Here is a 22263-nt window from a genome sequence, read left to right as displayed (position 1 = left end):
TGTTGGGCTTTAAGATCCGCTAATCCCACGCGTCACTCATCACAGCTGTTTTAGACATTTACTTCTCCGTTCCTCTTGAATTCCCTACGATGTCCAAAAACACCTCATGCGTCCGCGAAGCCCAAAAGCGCAGTCTAGCTAGACAGCTCACTAGGTTTTAAAACACGCTCTCTGTGGCCACCATTTTGGGGGTGAGCGTGTAGAGTTGGAGGAAGTGCTCTGAGAGCGGCGCTTGAGCTCTTCCTGCAGTTACAGGGATGAATGCATGAATGCGAGAGAAGAAAATGGCGATTGAGCAGGACAAATGTTTCCCCTCCTAGACTCTGCAGATGTGTTGAATTTCTAAAGCCTTATTATTTGCTTTCATTTCATCTCTGCTGCACTTTAAACTACGAGAGGTGAGTCTCGCGCTTTGTTCGTGATTTTTTTTTTTTTTAACCATGTAGGTAAGCGGTATAAATGATCTAGCAGCGTATCTGCGATATCTAAGCTGAACTCAGCACTGGATGAATGTTTTACTATGTTTGCACGATCGTTTAACAATCTGATTGTTTTTTTATGAATGAATAGTGTCTACTGTCTGCGTGGTCTAAAAAGCAGAATGCGTCTCCGTGTGCTACATTTCTTGAACATTGATCTCCTGCTTTCACATGATAATGGCATCGAAGTGACATTGCAGTCGGTGTCTTTAAGTGTAAAAATATATTTACCGATATAAAAGTCGACTTTATGAATGCACCGCGTTTAACCGTGAGGTTTCGTGCGCTCTGGGGCCGTTTTCTGTAGCGTATTTTGAAAATACGTTGTTTTAGTTTGAATGTTTAATTCGACGTCCTGCAACTTTTCTCGACGTCGACTCGCTTTCTGGTTGCTACCAGCAGCATTTGATCCGTGATAATTAACCCAAAATACGATTTGTGTCTCTGTCGGCTGAAGTGAGCATTAATAAAGCCGTGTGTGACTCGTTAAGCTGTTAAAAGACAGGGGTTTAGTAGCCAGCTGGTTAACGTTAGTTAGCACTCTTAGCTCAGCTCCTGAATTGCGCACATCCAGGAAAATGATATTTAATAATTAGCTAACCAGTTTGCTTTCATCATAAACGCTTTATTCGCTTTAATAACTGCCGAGCGTTGAATGCTATGTGTTTACAATGTTTATTTCGTGATTAGCTTCGCAGTCACGGCAGCTAACGCCGATGAAAAATCCACAGAAAAAGCTGTTTCTCCTTCTCCCAGACCAGAGTAAAGAGAGTAGACACCACGAAGTCGCTCTTTGAGAGTAAAAGTTGTGTAGAAACGTGTTTTGAGTGCGTTGTGTTGTAATGTTTTGTAAGGGCAGGTCAAGGTTGCTGGCTTGCCCCGTTAGCGCGGGGGGGGGGGGGAGGAGGTGGTGTCGCTGCTCTCTGCCTTTAACCCTCTCAATAAAGTACACCTAATGTTAAACCGACTCACTTGGTGTATTTGTAAGAAGTCTTTTTCTGTATTAATCACGTGTTGTTTTAGCTAATAGTCAGGTTGGCTAAAGAATGCAGTCTGGTTGAATATTATAGTCTGCTGGTCATGCCCGGTTAGGAGTGTGTCCGTCCATCTTTTCCTCATCTCCCACTCTGTAAATATGGCGAGAGGCATAATGAGTTGATTTTGGTTTCGTGTTGTGGTGTATGATGATAGGATGTTTGTGGTTGCCATTGGACAAATCACCCAAGTATGTGGCACTTGCATTAGCCTACTGGTGTAGTTGCTGTTTCACCAGTAATGAAACTGAAAATGTTAGAAAGGAAAAAATAGCTCTATATTTATTATTTTCCTAGACTGTAAGGTGCAAAAAGGTTGCACACTTCAATGTTGTTCACACAATATTTAGCCATCTGTCCAATAATTAAACTTTGCATTCACCTCACTAAAATTGTCAAGCTACATAATCCAGATCCAATTTGTTTCTGTCAAATGTTTTTTAATAACTATTGGTTTTGTCAGCAGAGAATGACAAGTGAATGTCAAATTCTTAATTTTAACATCTATGTTTTTTTGCTTTCAGAGAATTGGATGCTATTGCCACCAAAGACATTGAAGAGAAGCAACACAGGTGAGTAAGTACGCTCATCTCTCTATAGTCATTTTCTTTATTTTAATTTTTTTTTAAGTTGTGTAGATGAGCGCTTGCTTTTTCCGAAGCTTGCATCCTTCTGGGCTTTTCCTATTCATGCCTGCACTGGGCAGCACTAACAAAGCCGGCTCAAAGCAGCTGCTGCTGGTGTAAGCAAATGCAGTTCTGTTTGAATTAAAGGGGATCCCAGTGCTGAGTAAGCTTTGCTGTTTTAAAATGTTAAACAAAAACGGTGTTTGTGTAGCTCTTTGTGACGCTACTGTATTGCAGTCATGAGTCACAAACCCTTGCCTCCACTGTTTATCGCTGCCGGAGTTTGTTGTCATTTTAAAATGCATCAGATAAAAACTTCTGATTAAGACGTCGAGAATACTTTCAGTTTGATTTGTTTTTGTCGTTTTGTGATGCAGAGAAGCATCTTTTATATTGCTTAACCGGCATGCTTTTAACTCCAAGTTAATCATAGACAGCTTTTGAGTTTTTCTTATCAGGGAAATGAACATTGCCCCTGTGTGGTCATAATCACGTCCACACCTAACAGTGCCAGGGACTAGATCATAACACATTTGCTTTCACAGTTTGATCGCATATTGTATTGTATTTCTAGCATCTAAACCATTTTTTTCTTCTTATTCTTGTTTCTTGAAATGACATGCTCACATATGATCACAGTGCTTTTCCTCTGTTGAGACATAATGCGAAAAGCCAAGTTTCGTTGAGATCATATTAGTGACTCAGATCTAGGGTTGCACTATTTGGGGAAAAAATCTAATTGTGATTTTTCTGATAAAGACTGTGTTGAAGTTACAGGTTTGCATTATATGACTATAATAAGTACCAGTAAATAGAGCAATATACAAAATAGGAAATTACTATTGTAATATTTCACTGTAAAATAAGAAATCAAATATTTTAGAATTATACTTTACAGGAAAAACTGTAAAATTACATTTCTAATATTTATGGCTGTCTTAATTCAGTTCTAGGTGGTTAACCATCAAGCTTTTTTTTTTTGGCGGAAAACTGCAAGGAGCTCCTAAATCTTCTCTTTTGTTGACACCAGCCGGTTTATGAGAGTTTGTCATTTCAAGTTTGGAAAGATGGTTTGCATGTTGCGTTCACAAATGCATGTTAGAAACAACCCAAAAGAGCACATTGCAGAGATGAGCGGAGCAGCAATTACTGTGAATCAAGCTGCTCTGAAACACTGAAACCACTGGATCATGAGCTGCTTGTGTGTAAATGAACACAGTGCCTCGCTTCACTCTGAAACCGTTCAGTTGCAGCCTTCGCGATTTGACAATCGCACTAAGCCATATATGTTTTTGGTTTAACTTCGATTAATCGTGCAGCCCTACTCAGAGCAGTTATTAAGTATTATTAATTTTTTTATTCATTTATTTGTTTAAAATCTTGCAGTGACATTATATGTGCTGGTATGATTTTGACTGGTCATCTTTCAGCTGTGCTTATTATGTTGGCGTTTCGTAAACAGATGCCCCTGTCTTTGTGTTTGTGTATGGGAGGCTTCTGTTGTTGAGATGGCCATCTGGTTAAACACTTTAAGGAGAAGAGGTTGTTCCTGGGGGAGGGGCAGGGCTGTGAGGCCCCAAGCTCAATCTTGATAGGCTGACTTTAGCCCCTGGAATTGGCTGTCATATATTTGTTTGGCCCTCTCACGTATTTATGTGATGCTATGGGCTTATTTTATGAGCTTGAAGGTCCCCCCCATTTTTTAAAAAACAAATCAATTCAACTCTCTACCCGCTACTGTTGGTAACTGCCCTTCTCGCTAAGCTGCGCTCTATCAGTACGAGGGAAGTCTCCATTATTAGTCTGTTTGAGTCAGTTGTTTTAGCTATCATATTTTGTCAAGTTTTTTTTTTTTTCTGCCAGCAAACTAATGGCAGTGTGAAATCAAAGTGTAGTTTATTTTCATAATGCATGTTTCTGATCTTATTGTGAATGATTCATTGGTGCACATTATTCCAAATAGGGCCGTCATGATATCAAAATTCCAATACATTAATATTGTAACCAAAATAATTCACAGTGACAATATTATCACTATATCTATTGACATTTTTTTAAAAAATTAAATAATAATTCTATAAGTCAAATTGATCCTTGACATTGTTTTTGTATATATGTTTGTAACCATAACTGTACAAAAATAACTGATGACCGACTCTTCATGCAGACTGGGGTGTCTGAAACCCCATATTTATGTAATCCAAATAAAAACTCCCACACTGGAGAGTTCACTTTATTTTTTTTCCAACAGTAGTAGCTGCACACTGTGTCGTCACCTTGTTTGAGGACAGATGGATCCCAGCATTAACCCAAAAGTACTTAGTTTTTTTTGTGTGTACGAAACAACAAAAACAAAATACCTGCTACTGCAGTAACAACAGAAGCTTGTATTGACAAGCACTTGTGTGAGGGGATTATGAGATGGTTTAAAATAGTACGAAGAGTATTTTATCGGTTGTAACTTCTGAAGAAAGATAGTGCCCACACTGGACAAAGATGTCGCCCATCTATGTTCGCGCAAACTGTCAAATGGAGTACCCTTTGAAAGGCTACACTTCGACTGTACACTTAAGCCCAATGTATACTTCATTTTGTACTTGTAAGTTAGCGTATGTGTACAGTCAAACGCGTAGCCTTTCAAAGTATACTCCATTTCACGTTGTGCACAAACGCAGGCAGTCTTTACGTGCTCTAGAAAGCTTAATCCATGTCCAGTGTCTGCTCTATTTTTTCCTGTATGTTATGACCTATAATATTTTTTTAACTGTTTTAAACCAAAGCTGAGCTATCTCATACCCTCTCACTCACAAGCACTTGTCATTGTGAGCTTTTTGTTGTTGCTGCAGTCTCGGCTATTTTGTTGATTTTATTCTGTCACTTTAGTTTAATTTTCTATTGTGAAATAACGGCCCGGGACAGTGTTGCCACCTTGAGGCACAACTGATTACTGCAAAACAAATTTAATGCGAATGTGCGACATGCGCGTACATGTAAAAAGAGAAGTATCCTTTGAGCTTTACCCTAGTGCAGCAGTTCTCAATTCCAGTCCTCACGACCCCTTGCTCTGCACATTTTGCATGTCTCTCTGTAACAAACCTGATTGATATAATCAGCTCGTTAGAAGTGAGCTCCGTGCATGAACTGTGTTCCTATTGACATGGTCCCTACATAGTGTTCATTGAGCAGGGGAAATCTGTTGAAGTTTTCCTCACTTCGGGAGCATTCAATCACGGATTTGTTTTCCTCACTTCGGGAGCATTCAATCACGGATTTGTTTTCCTCACTTCGGGAACATTCATTCACGGATTTGTTTTCCTCACTTCGGGAACATTCATTCACGGATTTGTGCTGCGCAACGTCTTCACACACTGACAAGTGTGACATCATATACCTCTGTAAATAGATACAATTTAAATTAAATTCTTGCACACTTCAATGCACTTTGAATGGAACGTTTACCTTTGCTTCAAACTGGAATCATGTCAGAATATCCTGTGATGTCCACTTCACAGGTCACTTAAATTTGAATAGAACAAACGTCTGAAGCCATAAGAGAAACATACAAAATGTGCAGAGCAGGGGGTTGTGAGGACTGGAATTGAGAACCGCTGCCCTAGGGTGCACATAAAAAAAAAAAAAACTATGCAAGTATACTTTGGGCTTTACAGCGCAAGCCTGGCACCTTCTGTGGTGCACTGTAAACTAGTTACTGGTGCAGAATGATTAACAATATTACTGTATTTGTTGTGTTAACATAAAATCTTTGACAACTTTTTGTTGGACATTTCCAATGTCTCTGATAACCCGCAGGCTTCGGATGCTTTCGCTTTTGAATTTGCAATCTTATCACGTTTTACAAGAAAAGAGAATTGTCTGTTTTGCTTACACCTGTACCTTTCACTTTTTAAGACTAAAACAAAAGATGGATTCACTGTTATTCTTAATTAAAAAGCACAACAATAAAACCGTAAGATACAATGACAAACAAGCTTACAAAACGTTTATTAACAAAAATAAGACGAGGCATGGCCTCCATAGCATAATGTGAGGTAAACAGCAAAGTTAACGCAAAGAAAAAAAAAAAGAAATGTAAAACTAAACTTGCTGTCGGTGACGGTGCTTGCATGTCTCGCCCAGAACTTGTGTTGGTAGCCAGGGAAAAAGTGCTTGCTGGTTTGACCCACAGAGATAGTTGTCTGTTTATAGAAAACTAATTTCCTAGTGTAATCCGTTAAGGAGATTACCAGAAGCTTTCTCCCTTTTACTAAATGCGTTGCTGCATCATTTATTTGGAGATGTAGCTATGGGTAACTGTTAGAGTTGCTAAAGATAAAGCCAAGTTATCAAATCTTATCTCCCATTTGATCCTTTCGTTTTCAGGGAAATCATTCGAAACACGGATGGAGAGTGGACGGAGAAAAGTGTAGAGCTTATTGGAATGACGATAAGGAAGAAGGGGCTGGTATAAAGGTAGGAATTGTTGTCTGTTTGTGGGACTGAAAATGGCCAATAGCATTTTTAGTAGTTATTTTGGGCTTCGTGTATTGTCACGGCATAAGCTACCGTGGCATGTTCATAAATGAAATTGCATTATCTGTGTTTACTTCTGATTAGGAAAGAATAGCAAAGCCATCTTATCTTAAGTGACCATACTTTGCCATTTATGCAGAGCAAGGCACATCATAGAAACTTGTCAGTGAGTGTAGCATGTTTCCACTGAGTGATGTGGAAAGGCTGATAGCTCAGGTCTTTATCTCTTGACCTTGTCTTCGCTCTCACAGTAGCTTAAAGCTAAACCCAGCAGTGTGACTGGCACTCGGTTCAGTGACTGAATGCTGTCCTTGGAAAAGAGTTTGAAGGGGTGTCTGTTGGTTTGCTAAAATATGGTCAAATTAAAATAATTTGTGGACAAGATGAAATTTTATCAAATAGGTTTCATAAAACCCTCTATAAAAAGTTACTTTGACTAGGGAAAAGACCTTAAATTACGTATTGTGACGTAAATACTGCATTGGCTTCATTCGATATCTGCTGCTCAGAAATTCGCAAAGCTAATATCTAAGAATCATGTTTCCAGTACCCACCCCTCCCTGGTTACCCCGGGTGACATTTTACTTATCTGTTGGCCCAGATGTCCTTGTGTCTTCTTCATGATACTGAGCGATACTTAAGCAATAAATTTGACTCTTTCTTATTGGCTGTTGTGTGCATAAAAATGTTTTGCTCCTTTTTATTTTGGCTAGATAATAAACATGCACTTACACTTGCTTTTGTTCCTTATTTCGTCACTTCAGTTCATACAAATAAAACCAGCTGGAAACCATTTAGTCCTCATGTAAAATTTTGAAACATGTCCCAGTCAACCTTTTAAGTTTTTCCTTCCACCTTTTATTTCTAACAGCTTGGTCTACGAAAAGTTTGTCTTGGTCTTTTTTTCTTTTTTCTTTTTTTTTTTTATGAGTAAAACCTTAGGGTCATACAATGGAAAACCCTTCAAGAAATGATTTGTAGCATCTATGTTTTGGGATGAAGGTTTAGTTTGTTGACTAAATCACCTAGCTGTTGCTTAGCAAAGACCATGCAGAATACAGACAACGTTCACTTGCGAGGAAGAGCCACTGGCAAAGGTGTTCTGCATTAACTCAGAGGCTGAAAAAAGCACTTAAAAATACCAAAAGCAAAACTCCCAAGAGATAGTGCCTTGTCCTGTCGGCTATAATAGTTTATAGATTACTGACACACATGACGCAAAATACGGACAGCCGTTTCAAGTCGAGACCTGTTCGTGCATACTTGTAATTTTAAGACACATTGCAGACCTGATCATGTCTGCAAGTTCTTTCGGGAGTGTTAAAGAAAGTGTTTTTTATTGTTGCTATTTTTTATAACTTGACTCCACTTGCTTTAGCTTGATGTTTGAACAAGCACAAACGACTAGAGGTGAGAATCTTTAGGCATTTTATGATCCAATCCGATTCCAAAACGATTCTTGATCTACATTTTATTCCTAATTCTACTTCTGTGAAAATACAACTTTACATTTTAACCAAAATTGCAGTTTCTATGATTTTTGGAATCTCTGTATGTCAGTACTGCAATCTTAAAAATAGGGGTGTGAATCTTCATTGGTTTCAAGATTCAATTCAATTATCATTATCAACTCAATATCACAATGAGTCACATTCTCAGATTTCAGTATAACGGCACATGGCTACATTTTCATTTAAATTCACATTTAATTTGTGCCAACACGTGCCATTTGCAGGAAAAACCCCAGCTCGGAATCGAGTCTGAATATTTATTTTAATAATAACTGTTGAAAAGAGAATCGCGATGCATCGGAGAATAGATTTTTTTTTTCTCGCCCCTACAAACTACAGTGTTTTTTTTTCTTGTCATTTTTGCATTTCAGAAAGTGAATAAATTCATTAATACTTTCTTCTATGCTTGTATTTTTGTGTAATTGCGATTTGTTTTATTGCTAACTTTATTAGTTAAGCTAGTAGTTTCTGACGTGGTAAGCTTTCAGTAAAAAATTTATTCTTGTCCTTTTTTATTTATTTATTTATTTTTTTTTGCTGGTCTGATCCGTGACTCAAAATCTGTAATATGATCCGAACTGTGAGTTTTGTGATCCGTTGCACCACCAGCGTTCATACTTTCTCTCATTTTGTAGTCACGCAGGCTTGCCATTTGAATGCACCACTGGTTATTGCAGTGCAACAGATCTGCAGGGTTGTCTTGCTTGTTGCAACGTGACAACCTGACTTCCTGACGGTTGTCATTCCACAACAAGCGAGTCGAAGTTGTCTGAACAGGAAGTTGCCCCTGAGAGAAAACAGTCCTGTTGTAGTTGGTTGCAGTATTATTTCACACTTTTGTTTCCTTTTGATCTCCTTTGCCAAAATATTTAAGTGGAAAAAGTGGCTTTTAAAAAAAGAAAGCCCCCAAAAAGCTCCCCCCCTCACAGAGACCCCGGTACAGGCAGCAGGAGGAGCTGACAGGAGTTTCAGCTCGAGCAGTAAAATGACACCATGCCTCTCCATTTTTTATTTATTTTTTTTTTTCCTCATGAAACGCGAAGAGAAGGAACAAAGCTGGATGTCTTTGAAGGCTTCTGGTAAACCTGGAGAGGAGGGGAAAAGAAAGCTGTGATCTAATACTGTATTACTTGAAGGTAGAGGTTCAGCTTTTGTAATGCACTACAAATGTTTTACTTGAAATCTCGAATTCTTCTAGTCTCTTTCCTTGTTAAATAGTTGAATCTGTAAAATCTTCACAGCTTCTGTGATGTGAGAGGAATAATGATCATACCAGTCAGTTTGATAGCTCTGTGTTCTAGACCTTTTCTGGAAAGATAGGGATTGTGTCTGTTTTTGCACCTTGTGGTCTGTCCTTTGAAATGTATTTATTTCTTTTTTTTTTTTTTTTTTTTTTTTTTACGTGAATCTGAATTGTTGCTCTGTGAGGTCATTCCTAAAGAGGAAATTCCACAGTCAAAACAATGTCCACGAACAAACTGCTGGATATTGCAAACAGTTGTGCTGAGGGTGCAGTGCATTAACAGTGTTATGAAGCTGAATGTGCAGTGGTGGACTGTTAAACTACTTGTTGGTGACTTTCTGCTCTTTAGAATTGTATGTTTTCCAACCTGTATGCATGGAAAAAATTTATTTAGAGAAACTGAAATCAATGCATTGCTTTTTTTTTAATTTCTGCAAACTTAATAATTTCAGGGAAGAACCAGAATGCACCATGATACCTTGTTTCTGGGGGCAACATTTTTTAAATGCCTTGCAATACAGTTCAAATATGAAGGCAGTCATCATATGATATTACCATCTGATACTGTACCAGTACATCAAGTGGATGTAACAGTTCCATAATAAAAATTGGTTTCAAAAGGGATTGTATTACATATAGTCAGTCTTGACTGTAATATAGTAATGCAGTTGTGTAAGTTTACTGTTAAAGAGAGAGTTCACCCAAAAAGGAAAAATGTGAAATTTCGAGAAATACCCACATTCTTAATTGATACAGTTTGGAATACAAATGACTAACTCTTCAGGGGATTGTGAAAGGTGGTCTCCTTTAACAAAGTTGTTAGAGGGAAGGGGTTAAAATACTGGAAGGTTAGTGGCATCCACTATAAAGGAATATTGTTAAATTATTTTAAATAGATTTAATTTTTTTCTGTAGTAATAACACCTACTGGTGAACCTTTTTCATTATAAGCTCCCCAAAAAATGTATTTAGTAAATAGTCATAAATATTTTGATTCTTTGTTGGTGTGTTTTTTTTTTTTTTTTTTTTTTTTTTATGTGGAAATTTCTCAATGAGAATATTGTTTTAGTGAGGCCAGAAGTTGTGACGCATATCAACAATTGTTTACATGGACTATGACTCTCTTGAGATTAAGACTTGTTTTCACTGCATTTTACAACCTACTATCTTATGCAGTTTCTGATAATTGTGCAAGATTATATTAATAAACTGCTAGACTGTGACATAGGGTTGTGACGGTGAGGAAATTTTCCCACCGGTTAATCGACATGTGACAACACCGGTAATACCGGTATCACCGTGGGGGTGGGGGGCGTTCCCTCTTTTCCCCACTTTCCTTTGCTTTTAAATAGAAAAAAAGCGGCATGTGCATTTTACTTTCACTTTTAAATAGTGGCAATTTGGTGTAAAGCAGTTGTTCATTTGAATTTTCCCTCTTTTCCTTCCTTTCATTTCCTTTTAAATAGCTTAAAAGCGTTGTGCACAATTTAACTTTCCCTTTCAAATTAGCGGCAGATCGGCGACAATTGCTTGAATGCAACAACAAAATACAACGTCAAACTCACTTTAGCCTATATATAAAATAACAAATGCCTTGCATAGTTTAAGTATACAACTGGAAATAGGCTAAGTAAACATGTATAATAGAGGAAAAGAACGATTATTAGCATAACGAGTAAGAAACCTTGGAGGCACAGTATACACATTGATGTCAAATAAAATAACACAAATTTTAAATAAAGTAAAAATCAGCAAACAATGTGGAACCAATTAAATAAGAAACGAATGTAAAATAATCCAAAATCACCTTGGCAAAAATGGCAAAAGTCAACAGCCCTTTCAAAATCCAAAATATTGCCAAACAGGCGCTTTTGCATTTCGTTTCAAAACTAAATCATCCGCCTTCGTCTTGTCTCTCACCTCACTCTTCTTGTCAGTCAGCTCGACTCACTCTCCTCACTGGATAAATGAAATCTGATCTGTGATGCGACTGTCGTTCGGCATGCTGCATTGAGCAGCCGCGTTCAGTTTTTAATTATAGTGTCTGTTCTTTTACTGAACTATAATGACTTTTTTTATATACATACGACGGTGGGGGTCGTATGTAGACGCAATCGGTGTTGAGGCTTAACACCGGTAGCACCATTTATCGCGGCAAGCCTACTGTGACAACAACTGCCCTATTTGTGTCTGTACTATGTTAGCAACATAAGTTTCCAGTTTGCTTGAATAACTGAGGCAAATTTTGGACACGATGTAGAGGGGCCTCTACTGTGGATTTAACATGGTAACCATGAATATGATTGGAATAGCTCTACAGTGTTTTCCCTGTCATTATATTAGGGGGTCCCAGCCCCCTTTGAAGATCAAGTTATTTTTATTTCATATTATTTTCTCTATAGCACCAGATCATTTAAGGTTACCTTTTCTATAGAACAGTTCAATACCTTGTTCTTTTTTTAAAAAACAAAATAGCCTTGTTATTATATTCATAAATTTATCATAGAGATATTCAGTAGAATGTACATAATACTACTAATACTATTAGGACTGCTAGTAAAATTATTAAAACTTTAATTTTTAAGGAATTATTACACAACATTTCTTCCATGTTTTATTGTTCATAGTAAATCCCCTTTGTTTGCCAAAAAAATAAGCTCTGTTTAATTTAAATAATTAAAAGATACATTAAATTAATGGATTATGCCTTCATTTGACAATTTGGTAAAACAGAGAATTTGATAACAATAAAACATATGGTGAGAGAAAATAAAACATTTCATTGGGCCCTAAGCATGTTTATTTATTTATTTTTTTATTTTTATTTTTTTTTACTTTTAATAAATTGATGTGAAATTGTATTTGTAAGTTTCATGATTTTAATTAATTAGACAAGCTTTTTGATTGATAAAATTTAATTTAACAATTAAAAAAAGAGTCCAGAAAAAAGCGGAATCCAGCTAAATTAAAACAGGAAAAAATGGAATTCAGAAAAAACGTAATGGAATTAAGCTTAATTCTTTTGTTTTAATTTTGGGATGTTGTTTACATCTCCGGGTGTGGAAAAATTCCACAAAGAAAACTGACATGCACAGTTTCGCATGTAGGGTACCAAATGTTATTGTAGCAAATGGTAATCCAGTAATGGGGGAAAATGTTTTAAATGCCTGTTTTTATTTTGATTTCAGTGCCAGAACATATCAAGTCCAGTTTCAGCCAGCCTCAGTCTGCCAATTAGAACAGCAGCACCTCCACTGTAACCTGCGCCATCAGCAATGCCAAGAGGGCCCCAGCCAGCGGCCAGCCCCAAGCCCTGCCTCGGTACCCGCTCTGTGAAGTTCCGCCGCGTCTCCGTCAGCACAAACAGAAACAGCTGTTGAAGTGTGGGCAATCCCTTACGGTCCTCGCTGCCACCCTGGGAACTCAAGTGCAGCTCAACTCTAGCCAGCCAGGGGAGCTTACGACTGAGTGGTCTGTCCTACACTGCGCCCAAAGCCACCTCTCAGGTACTGGTGCTCTGAGTAATGACCTTGTGGGTTACGGATCAGCCAGGTGTACTGAGATCCATGATATGTATGTTTAAAGTTAGCCATTGCTGATAGGCAGAGGTGTTTCAGGCATGTTAGGTAAACATACAAGGACAGATATGTGTGTTCATGGAGTACTTTTTTTTTAAACTTAAAAACCAAAATGTATCTTTTTCTTTTTTCTTTTTTTAAGTAGTCAGGTCAATAAATTTACAATCATTTTATCATTTTTAGATTGTAAGCTTTGTCTGATTGACTGTGTTGCTTTTTTAGTATACATTCTGAAGTAATGTAACGAAAGCCATTATTTTTGCCAGCGATTGCCATTTCAGTACACTCAAGCTAATGGAGTCACGCTTGTAAAAAGTGGCATGTCTTCTAATAAAAGATCTTTCATGTAGCTTACATTCTACTGTTTTCATTTTGTGTTGAATTCAAATTTTTAGGTCATTGCTGTAGAAATAAGTGATTGTTTGCTGCACTTAACAAACATCCATCCAATTTATTTTTATTCATGCCTATTTTGTGGCTTCATGTAGCTGGTTTTCCTCATGGTGTGGCTCTTTGTTTTGTAGGCATGGCTCCCATTCGGGATTCCGTCAGCCACTCCCCTAACCAAACAGGTGACTCACTTTTTCTTTTTCCTTACCATGTGCTGTTGTTTACCATTTTTGTTTAGTGTGTGTGTTAAGTTCAAAAGTCACCTAAAGACCTGTGGCCTGTAGCACGAAGCCAGTTTCAGTTTTTACCCAGGTAAGTTCGCATTTAGCAAACTTTGAGTTTTCGGGCTCAAGAAGGTGGGTTGGTTTTGAGCGGGTTTCGTCACCATGGTAACCTGCGCTATACAGCAACCCTGTTCTGGAGCAGGTTTTATTCTGGGTTTGAGATCGCAAACCCAAACTGGACCAATCAGCTGTGAGCACAGTGACACACATCTGATGCAATGAAGCCACTCCCCTGTATCTCTAGCTCCAAGTTAAAGGAGTTAGAAGTTTAGAGACAAAATTGCCTGACTTTTGCGGCTACTTATTTATTATATTAATTATAATTGTTTATAATGCCTATAATAAATTAATATAATTATTGTATGAAGTGGCAATTTATTTTAAGCTTTGCATTCAAATTAAATTAGATATAGATACATGTAGATAAGCTTTAATATATCCAAACTTTAAAGTGGTTAAACTTGTATGTTTTCCTTTTGAGCTCTGTGTGAAACTATATAAATTAAATCCAGTTGATTCCTTTGCATAGTCATATATTTTCTTTCTACTTCCTTCTCACGCACGCACTCCAGAATTAATCATGAACTCTGGTTCAAACTCTTGAGTTGACAGAGAATGTTTATATCGAGCTTTGTGAGCCTGCTGATCCTGATCAAAACCAGGTTGGATTTGTTTGGTTTTGTCAACTCTAAACCTACTTCTGAAACTCTGAGTTTGTTCATCTCGCTTCATGCTACAGGCCACTGCTCAGCTGTTCGTATTTAGACAGATTGCAAGTTGTTGTCGATATCTCTGTGGTGCATGCTCAATGGTGTCATTAAGTAATTTTGATAATCTAAATTTTACCAGTTGCTCTACAATGTCTTGCAAGAAATTTATCATAATGTCATGGCATAGGTAGACTGACTTTACCAGACTTTTGTTTTTTACCGCAAACACAGATTTTTTTCCTGCCAAATCTGTGTTTTTCCTTTTTTATGAAAGGCCAGAGCAGTAGTGCAGCCAACTGGTACAAAGTTCTCACTTTTCTGAATTAGTTTTACAATGCAAGTGAGCGGTTGTACACTCACCCATAACACACAACAAGTCTACTTTTAGGGATATTTCATCAAAGAATGAAAAGTCTGTAATCATTTACTGACACTCGTCATTGCAATCTTGTATGACTAACTGACTTTAGTGGAATGCAAAGAAAAAATATTTTCCGTTCATATAAAAATAGTCTGTGGTGTCCAAGGTTGTTTTGGACACCATTGACTTAAATTATATGGACAAAATATCTTTTGTGTTCAACAGAAGAAAGGGAGTTAATTTTGGAATGACGTGATGACAGAATTTCCATTGTTCTATCCCCTTGGAGTCTACAAGTCTCTTCTTGGTTGACAACTCTTTTGGTCTCCCCTGGAGAGATGAAATACTAGATCAAAAAGTAATGTAACTGTATTTTTCCTTTACCTCGGTGACCTTCAACAGAATCTCCCATTTTATAGAGTCACTTTTAAACAAACAGTTTACTCGAGACCAGCAGTGAGACTGTATGTGTTTCTTTGTCTTCCCATTTCTCTTGGTAACACAGCCAAGGAGAAAGTCTCAGACTTGGCAAGAGAACAGTGCTCAAGGAAGCTTGGCAGCCATCTTGCAGAAAAATATGAACACGAGCAGAAAATTTATTTCAAGGATCACTGCAGTTGCGTTATTGTATTGAGTTATTGTATTGAGTTTAGTGCCGCCACACTTGCCACATCTACGTAAAATCGGTGAACTTGCAGAGACGTTTCACACTTAATGTTGCTGTAAGCAGTCGTATGTCTTTCCCTCCTCTATCCTGGCATGCAGCATGATCATGCTGCTGCTACAAAATGGTGGCAGATCTACTACTGTTTCAGTCTGGCTTGAGTGAGACACCTCTCAGCAGGACAGAGACTGGGCCTATGGGCGCTTAGCCATTGTCGTATAATCCATAAATGGTCAAGTTGTTATAAATGCTGGACAAAGTCTACCAAATGTTAATATTTCCAGGATATTGTTTATGAACAGCATTTGGCTTGTTATAGAATGTTTTATTTGCACTGGATGTTTTACAGTTAATCATTGTTAAAGAACAAGGATACAGTGTAATTAAATCAGGATTGGGCAAGGGATTGTATTTATATTTTTATAAATTCATATGTTTCAGTCCCTTAGTGTCGTATGTAACTGTTCAACATCCTTTTGCAAAGCTGTTACACAAACTGACACGCATCAAAATTGTATTTTCATGAATTTTTTTTTGTTTACCATCTGAACTGATTTGGCCTTTTATTTGTTTTCACAGGTTTGGAACATGCTGGTTTGGAGCCTCAGTATGAAAATTCACCATGGAGCACTGGCTCACCTTGCAGCGACTCAAACAGCAACTGGGGAAAAGTTATTGTAGATAAGGGACCCTGGCCCTCCATCACTGGTAGTGACCCAGAGTTAGCCTCAGAATGTATGGATGCTGACTCTGCCTCCAGCTCTGGGTCAGAAAAAAATCTTAGTATGATGGCGTCTGGGAGCACTGGTGGTGACAACAATGGCAATAGACAAGGTTCTCATTTCATGGTTGCAAATGGCAGCAATAACGTGGGTAATGGGAGTGTTAAGGGGCCTTGGGGTGTATCCAATGGCTCGATGCTAAGCACATGTCAAGGCTCCGGCGAGGGCCCCAGCAGCAAGGTGGCAGAAAGCAGCCATGGCAAAATCAATGCCTGGGGTACCCAAGGTTCCTCATCCAATGTAGGTATAAATCCAAGCACTTTGAACCCAAATGCCAACCATGGTGCCTGGCCCGTTCTTCAGAACACTGGGCCCAACCCCCATGGGCCTGCGGGGAACGGAAATGGTGGCACCAACACTCAACAAAGCACCATAGGTCAAACCCCCAGCATGCAGAGTATCAACTCTAAGATGTCCTGGGGATGCCTGCAGGAAAATATGTCTGAAGCTGAAGTCAATGGTACAAACAAGGTTTCAAGTGGGCAGCCTCAAAACCTAAACACTGAATTTAATGGACCAAATAACACTACTAACACGATGACCTCTAGTTTACCAAACTCTACAGGTTCAATGCAGATGAATGAACAGCCCCCAGGGCACCGAGCTTGGCCTATGAGTACAGGGGGTTCCCCTCAGCTCCCTATATCTCCAGTCTCTAATGGCACTTCCATTTCTCAACATGGCAACAGTGAGGGAATTAACAGCGGGTCTAATGGTACAGCATGGGGCGTTCCGCCCGGCACTAATTACTCTGGAGACAAATGTCCCGTCCCTAAAGTCCAAGCTGTGGGCGACACTGTGAATGCAACTCTAATGCAGTCTGGAGCCAATGGCTCCTCTGTGAGTGCTGCTTCTTTAAAGAATAATAATAATAACGGGATGGGCGGACGTGGAGGAGGTTGGGACTCAGTGCCCGCTACCTCACAAGGTATGTCTTGGGGAGCAGGCAATGGTGTGGGCCCAGCTGGCATCCCTCGCCCCTGGGGGAGTGCCTCCTCCTCCTCATCGTCCTCTTCCTCATCCTCTTCAAACACTGGCACTAAGGTCTCAAACGGGGAGTGGAACACTTTGCCCAGCAACAGTCAGCATTCCAATGATAGCACGAATGGGAGCAGGAAGGGAACAAATGGATGGAAGTCCTTGGAGGATGATGCCCTTGGTATAGGGAGCTCCGGACAAGCATCACAAGGCAGCACATGGAACAAATCTACAGGCAGTGAAGGAAGTGGAGAGAGCTTGGGAGGTCGCAGTGAGAGGGATGGGCAATGTGGTGGCAACCGAAGGAGATGTAATCAGCAGGGCATGATCAATGCAGCGCTCTCTAGAATTGACGTGGACCCCAGGGTGCTGTCCAACACGGGGTGGGGACAAACTCCAGTCCAACAGAACACTGTGTGGGATGTTTCAAGCTCTGATAAAAAGACAGGAAATGGACAGACAGGCTGGGGCAGCGCTCCCCCTCAGGCGTCTAACTCAGGTGGTTGGGGAAATGGACCCAGCACCAACAAAAGTAGCGATTCTTCAGTGTCTGGGTGGACTGAAACGAAACCTTCAACTGGCTGGGGAGAAACCAAAAGCCCAGCTGGGCAAAGTGGATGGGAGGATGCCCCTTCTGTTACAATGAACATGGGTGGTTCCTCATGGAATGGTGCCAAGGATGAGAAGTCCTCCTCTTGGAATAATCCGCCGAAGGCAAAGCAGGGATGGGGCGGAGAAGGCCCGAAGGGAAACCATTGGGGAGAGCCCCAGAAGTCTGGTTCAGGTGGCTGGGACAGTGACAGCGACCGCTCTGGATCGGGCTGGAGTGAGCCTGGGCGGTGCGGGACAAGCAACACCTGGGGAGGCAGCGGAGGCACCAACACTCCTGACCAGAGTGGTCCAACCACAGGATGGGGAGAGCCACGCAAGACCAACAATCAAAACCAAACCTGGGGCGAGCCAGTCAAATCAAGCCACTCCAACCCCACCTGGGGGGACAATACAAAACCGAACAACTCTTCAGAGTGGGGCAAGTCCCAAGATTCCAGCATGGGAACGTTCAGGAGTGTGAGCACCTCTCAGACTGGAGCCCCTGGTCAGAACAAGCCTACAGGATGGCTGGGAGGCCCGATGCCTACTGCCTCCAAAGAAGAAGAATCCACTGGATGGGAAGATCCATCACCTGAATCCATCAGGCGTAGAATGGAGATCGATGATGGTACTTCAGCATGGGGAGATCCCAACAAATATAACTGCAGCAACGTAAATATGTGGAACAAGAACACTGCTGGAGAGCATGATGGCATGGCTGTTTCTCAGCCCCCTCAAGCCCAAAGCACCATGGCTCCAAAGGAAAAGAACAGCAGCTCAGGTGGGTGTCTTCCTTTTTGGCAGTGCCTTGGCAATTATTACTCACCCATTATATTTATCTTTAGTCATGCAGTCATCCCTTTGGAATTTCTCTGGATGCGCTTTTTCTTCCCACTTCTTTCCTCTAATGCTTACAGCACTGACAAGCTCTGAACTTACGAGCGAGTGTTTGTAGAAGTGCAGCTTTTTCCATTAATTTTTAATTACATAACAATCAAAAAATATCGATGTCAAATTTCGATTATTTCCATGATCGATCGTCGTTTAAATTAACGATCAATTAATCGATTAATCGTTAACCATAATGCTGCAAAATGCTCTATTGCATGCACGCAGTCACCGGGATGACAGGATGTGCCAAAGCCCCACACACACAACGCTTTCTCACTTGAATTAAAGGGGGTTTTAGTCTGAATAAAATGCTAGTAGCAGGATTATAAAATGAATAGATGTGATTAAGATCATTTGATAAAATGAAGAGAGCGCGCCATACTTTTGAGGTAATTTTAGTTTGTTGACTCTTTTCTATCCCGCACGGAGACCGCTGAACGCGCCTCTTTAAATGATTTTGTGGTGCTCGTTGTTGTATTTTAAAAAAACAATTGCAATGTTTTCAAATGACATTATGGTATTTAAAATAAAATTATCCCAAACACAACCGTGGTCCGCGTGTGACTGCGCTGCACATTAAGTGAACTACATCGGCGCTGCTGCAGCAAAACACTGTTGCTCACATTAATTTGATCCTGCTGGATTCTGTCCTATCAAATGTCAGATTTTTAATTTTTGCATTCCGGTAGGCCTATTTGTTTTTAAAAATCCGGCACATAGTGCATTAGATAGTGACAGTGCATGTGTGCAGACGAGGGCGAGAGAGCGCGGCTTTGGCTATTTGGAGGTTATTGCTCATGTCTCATTCGGCACAAATCCAAATGTTTCCATATTTGCAATGTATTTGAATATTAAACTATTATTTATAATGTTAACTTGGCTTGTACGCATTCGCATATAGACGGAAAAGATCATCCTCTTCATATGAGCAAAAACGTCCTTGGCATAACAGCAGAGTGAACCGGTATAAGGTCTATTTAAACTGACCAGTGTAACCTTTTAAATATTTAGTTGACTATTTTATTTTGATAATAAACAGACTGCGATGTAAGTTTGAATCGCTAGAATATAAGTGTGCAGTAGGCTCCGGCGCGATCGAAACAGCTGAGACATTAATAAAAAAAATAAATAAATAAAAACTTTTCCGCAAAAGTGTTTACTTTCATTTGTGCGCACACACACTAAAAACAGAAGATTTGTGCTCTTGTAAAATAAAGCAAACAAACAATGCGTTGTCCATCCTTTTTTCCCGTGAACTTATGGAGCGCCGCCACACTTCTGTTTTAAATCCGTTATCTTAATTAAGTCGGATTTATTTCGCATATTTAAAAAAAAAAGAAGGTATTTTTATGTTGGGCCTATTACTTATATAGGCTATACATTTGCCTTAAAGCATCATATTTTGTCCCAGGGCTTGAGAACCTGTGCACTAGTGAGGTCCATGCAGAAACTTGTGAGCAATGGCGTCACCGTTTAGTGACATCACTGAATGTTCCGGGAAAACGTATTGTCAGTGTCGGTCACAGCGCCTATTAATCTCTGTTTTGAATCCAGCAATTATGTATTTACAAATTATACGCTCTGATTATGACAAGTGTGGAATAAAAGCTTTGTTTATTAGAGGAATAATAGGAAAATGTTAGATCGTGACCATGCTCTGGATGCGCTCGAGCCCATAGCCTTCATTTACGCGGCTTTGTTCTGGTTTGCCGGTTAGTCACGAATTTCCACAAATTCAATAACATATAGGCATTGTTTCTTTGCCTAAATCTTCACAGTCCTCTAATTTCGCAGGTTTATTTTATTATCTTTCACTTTTAATCACTGTTTTCGCATCTCTTACTGTGGTAAACATGGGAAGGGAAATTAAAGATTTCATGAATTAGGAATTCGTTCGATTTATTAGTTTGTTCACTTATTTAGTTAAATCATGGGTTATTTAGGGAACAAAAAATTAATGAAACATGGACAATTGCCACAAATTAATAAGTCGTAGGAACGAATTAACAAGTAATAGGATAGCCTTCTGTCCTGTGTCCCGCAGCCCTGCAAAGCGCATGATATGCTTTTTATGTTGAAGAACTTTTATGTTGTTTCTATTTTAAAGTAGGCTACTTTAAAGTTTAAATCACGTTAAAAGCTTAATTTGTACATTGTGAATGAATGATGATGCTTTTACTGCTACCTTCACCGTCACTCACAGCGCTCGCACGTGTTTTGCGCATGAGCCGCACGCAGCCCAACATTAAAGCGGTTAACCGACCATCGACAGCCTTAATCGATTGCAACTCTTATCGACAATTAATCGATCGTCGATTAATCATTGACATCCCTAATATATACTTTGTAGAAGTGCAGCTTTTTCCATTAATTTTTAATTATTTCCCAAGCAGAAAATGTAAAGGTGCATTTGCAAATAGTGTTCCTGCTTCATTTGGAATTGGCTGTGGATAAGCTGTGCTCAGGGAAAAATAGGCTTGGGTTACATTGTGGCCGATGGGGCAGTCATATGGCAGCAACTTGAGCAGCAGGGCACACATGAACAGGGCTATTTTTGAAGGAAGTATTCAGGGCATATGCTGGATGGTGAAAGTGCAAAAAGCTCAGTGGTTAAATGAAAGCTGATCCATCAGAAGGACTTCAGAGTAAACAAAGCTTACATAAGCATGTTTATGCAAGGGTCTGATTTGGGCCATTGGAAAGTTTGCAAGTACAGTCCGATCCCACTTTGAAGTTTATTTGTAAATATTAATTGCATTGTCTTTGTTAATAGATTTCAGTTAAGTATGTTAAATATTTTTAGATGCAAATTAGTTGTTGCGTAGTTATTTTCCATGTAGCTTATGCATTACACTTTGATTCTTATTTGCTCTGACAGATTTCAGTTTGCTTAGAAAATAGTAATATGCCGCCTTTTAATTGTGCCATCCTCTCATTTGTTGCATTCACTAGTTTTTGTGCAGAACAATATAGCATTTTGTATACTGGTCTTTAATCATTGTTTTTTTGTTTTTTTTCATCACAGGGTGGGGTGAGCCATATGGTGGGCCTCAAAAAATGGAGTCCTCTACCTGGGGTGAGCATGCTGCTCCACCTGTCACTGTGGACAATGGCACGTCTGCTTGGGGAAGGCCTGTTGATACAGGTTCCAGCTGGGAAGAGTCGGGGAGGGAAAATTCAGGAGGCAGTGGCCGGGGCAACACTGCTATAGGACAGCAGTCACAGCACAAGTCTGGTACGTCCCATCTCCGATTGGGGCAAAGAACTTTCTTTGGTTTTTCTTTCTTTGACTTAATTTCTTTTTGTTTTATTTGGCTTTTCCGATGTAAATTGTGTTTGATATTTTTTTTTCCCTCAATTTTTAATTTGATTATGGCTTTTTAGGATCCAAACCTATGCAAGATAACTGGGGTGGAGAGGAGATGTCAAACTGGGAGGAGGAAGCGGAAGTAGAGATAGGCATGTGGAACAACAATCCATCACAAGAAGTGAACCAAACTGGAAACTGGCCCTACAAGAAGATGACTCCAAAGGTAATAATTCAGATAAATAATCAAGACCTCATTTACTGTTTAACGTGTCATTTACTAAATTTACTGTTAAATCTAATA

The 22263-nt window shown here is 39.4% G+C and overlaps 1 protein-coding gene across 13 annotated transcripts in view; it reads left to right on the top strand.

The window, feature by feature from the left end:
• Window positions 1–22263, top strand: part of LOC109064530 (trinucleotide repeat-containing gene 6A protein-like) — a 56498-nt gene that overhangs the window by 26432 nt on the left and 7803 nt on the right. For 2 of the 13 annotated variants that reach the window (XM_042719953.1, XM_042719954.1), the window contains 7 exons: window positions 2038–2085; window positions 6520–6609; window positions 12612–12929; window positions 13526–13573; window positions 15990–18542; window positions 21678–21887; window positions 22037–22185. In XM_042719953.1, coding sequence (XP_042575887.1) covers window positions 13528–13573; window positions 15990–18542; window positions 21678–21887; window positions 22037–22185 — 2958 coding nt within the window. In that variant the 5' untranslated portion in view covers window positions 2038–2085; window positions 6520–6609; window positions 12612–12929; window positions 13526–13527. Of the gene's footprint in view, window positions 1–13; window positions 399–2037; window positions 2090–6519; window positions 6610–8742; window positions 9317–12611; window positions 12930–13525; window positions 13574–15989; window positions 18543–21677; window positions 21888–22036; window positions 22186–22263 lie in introns of those variants that run through there. The other 11 variants (XM_042719951.1, XM_042719952.1, XM_042719963.1 and 8 more) reach the window with 11 other exon arrangements.

Source organism: Cyprinus carpio, chromosome B3 (assembly GCF_018340385.1).
Source record: "Cyprinus carpio isolate SPL01 chromosome B3, ASM1834038v1, whole genome shotgun sequence".
Taxonomy (NCBI): Eukaryota; Metazoa; Chordata; class Actinopteri; order Cypriniformes; family Cyprinidae; genus Cyprinus; species Cyprinus carpio.
This window is presented reverse-complemented; position numbering and strand designations above follow the sequence as displayed.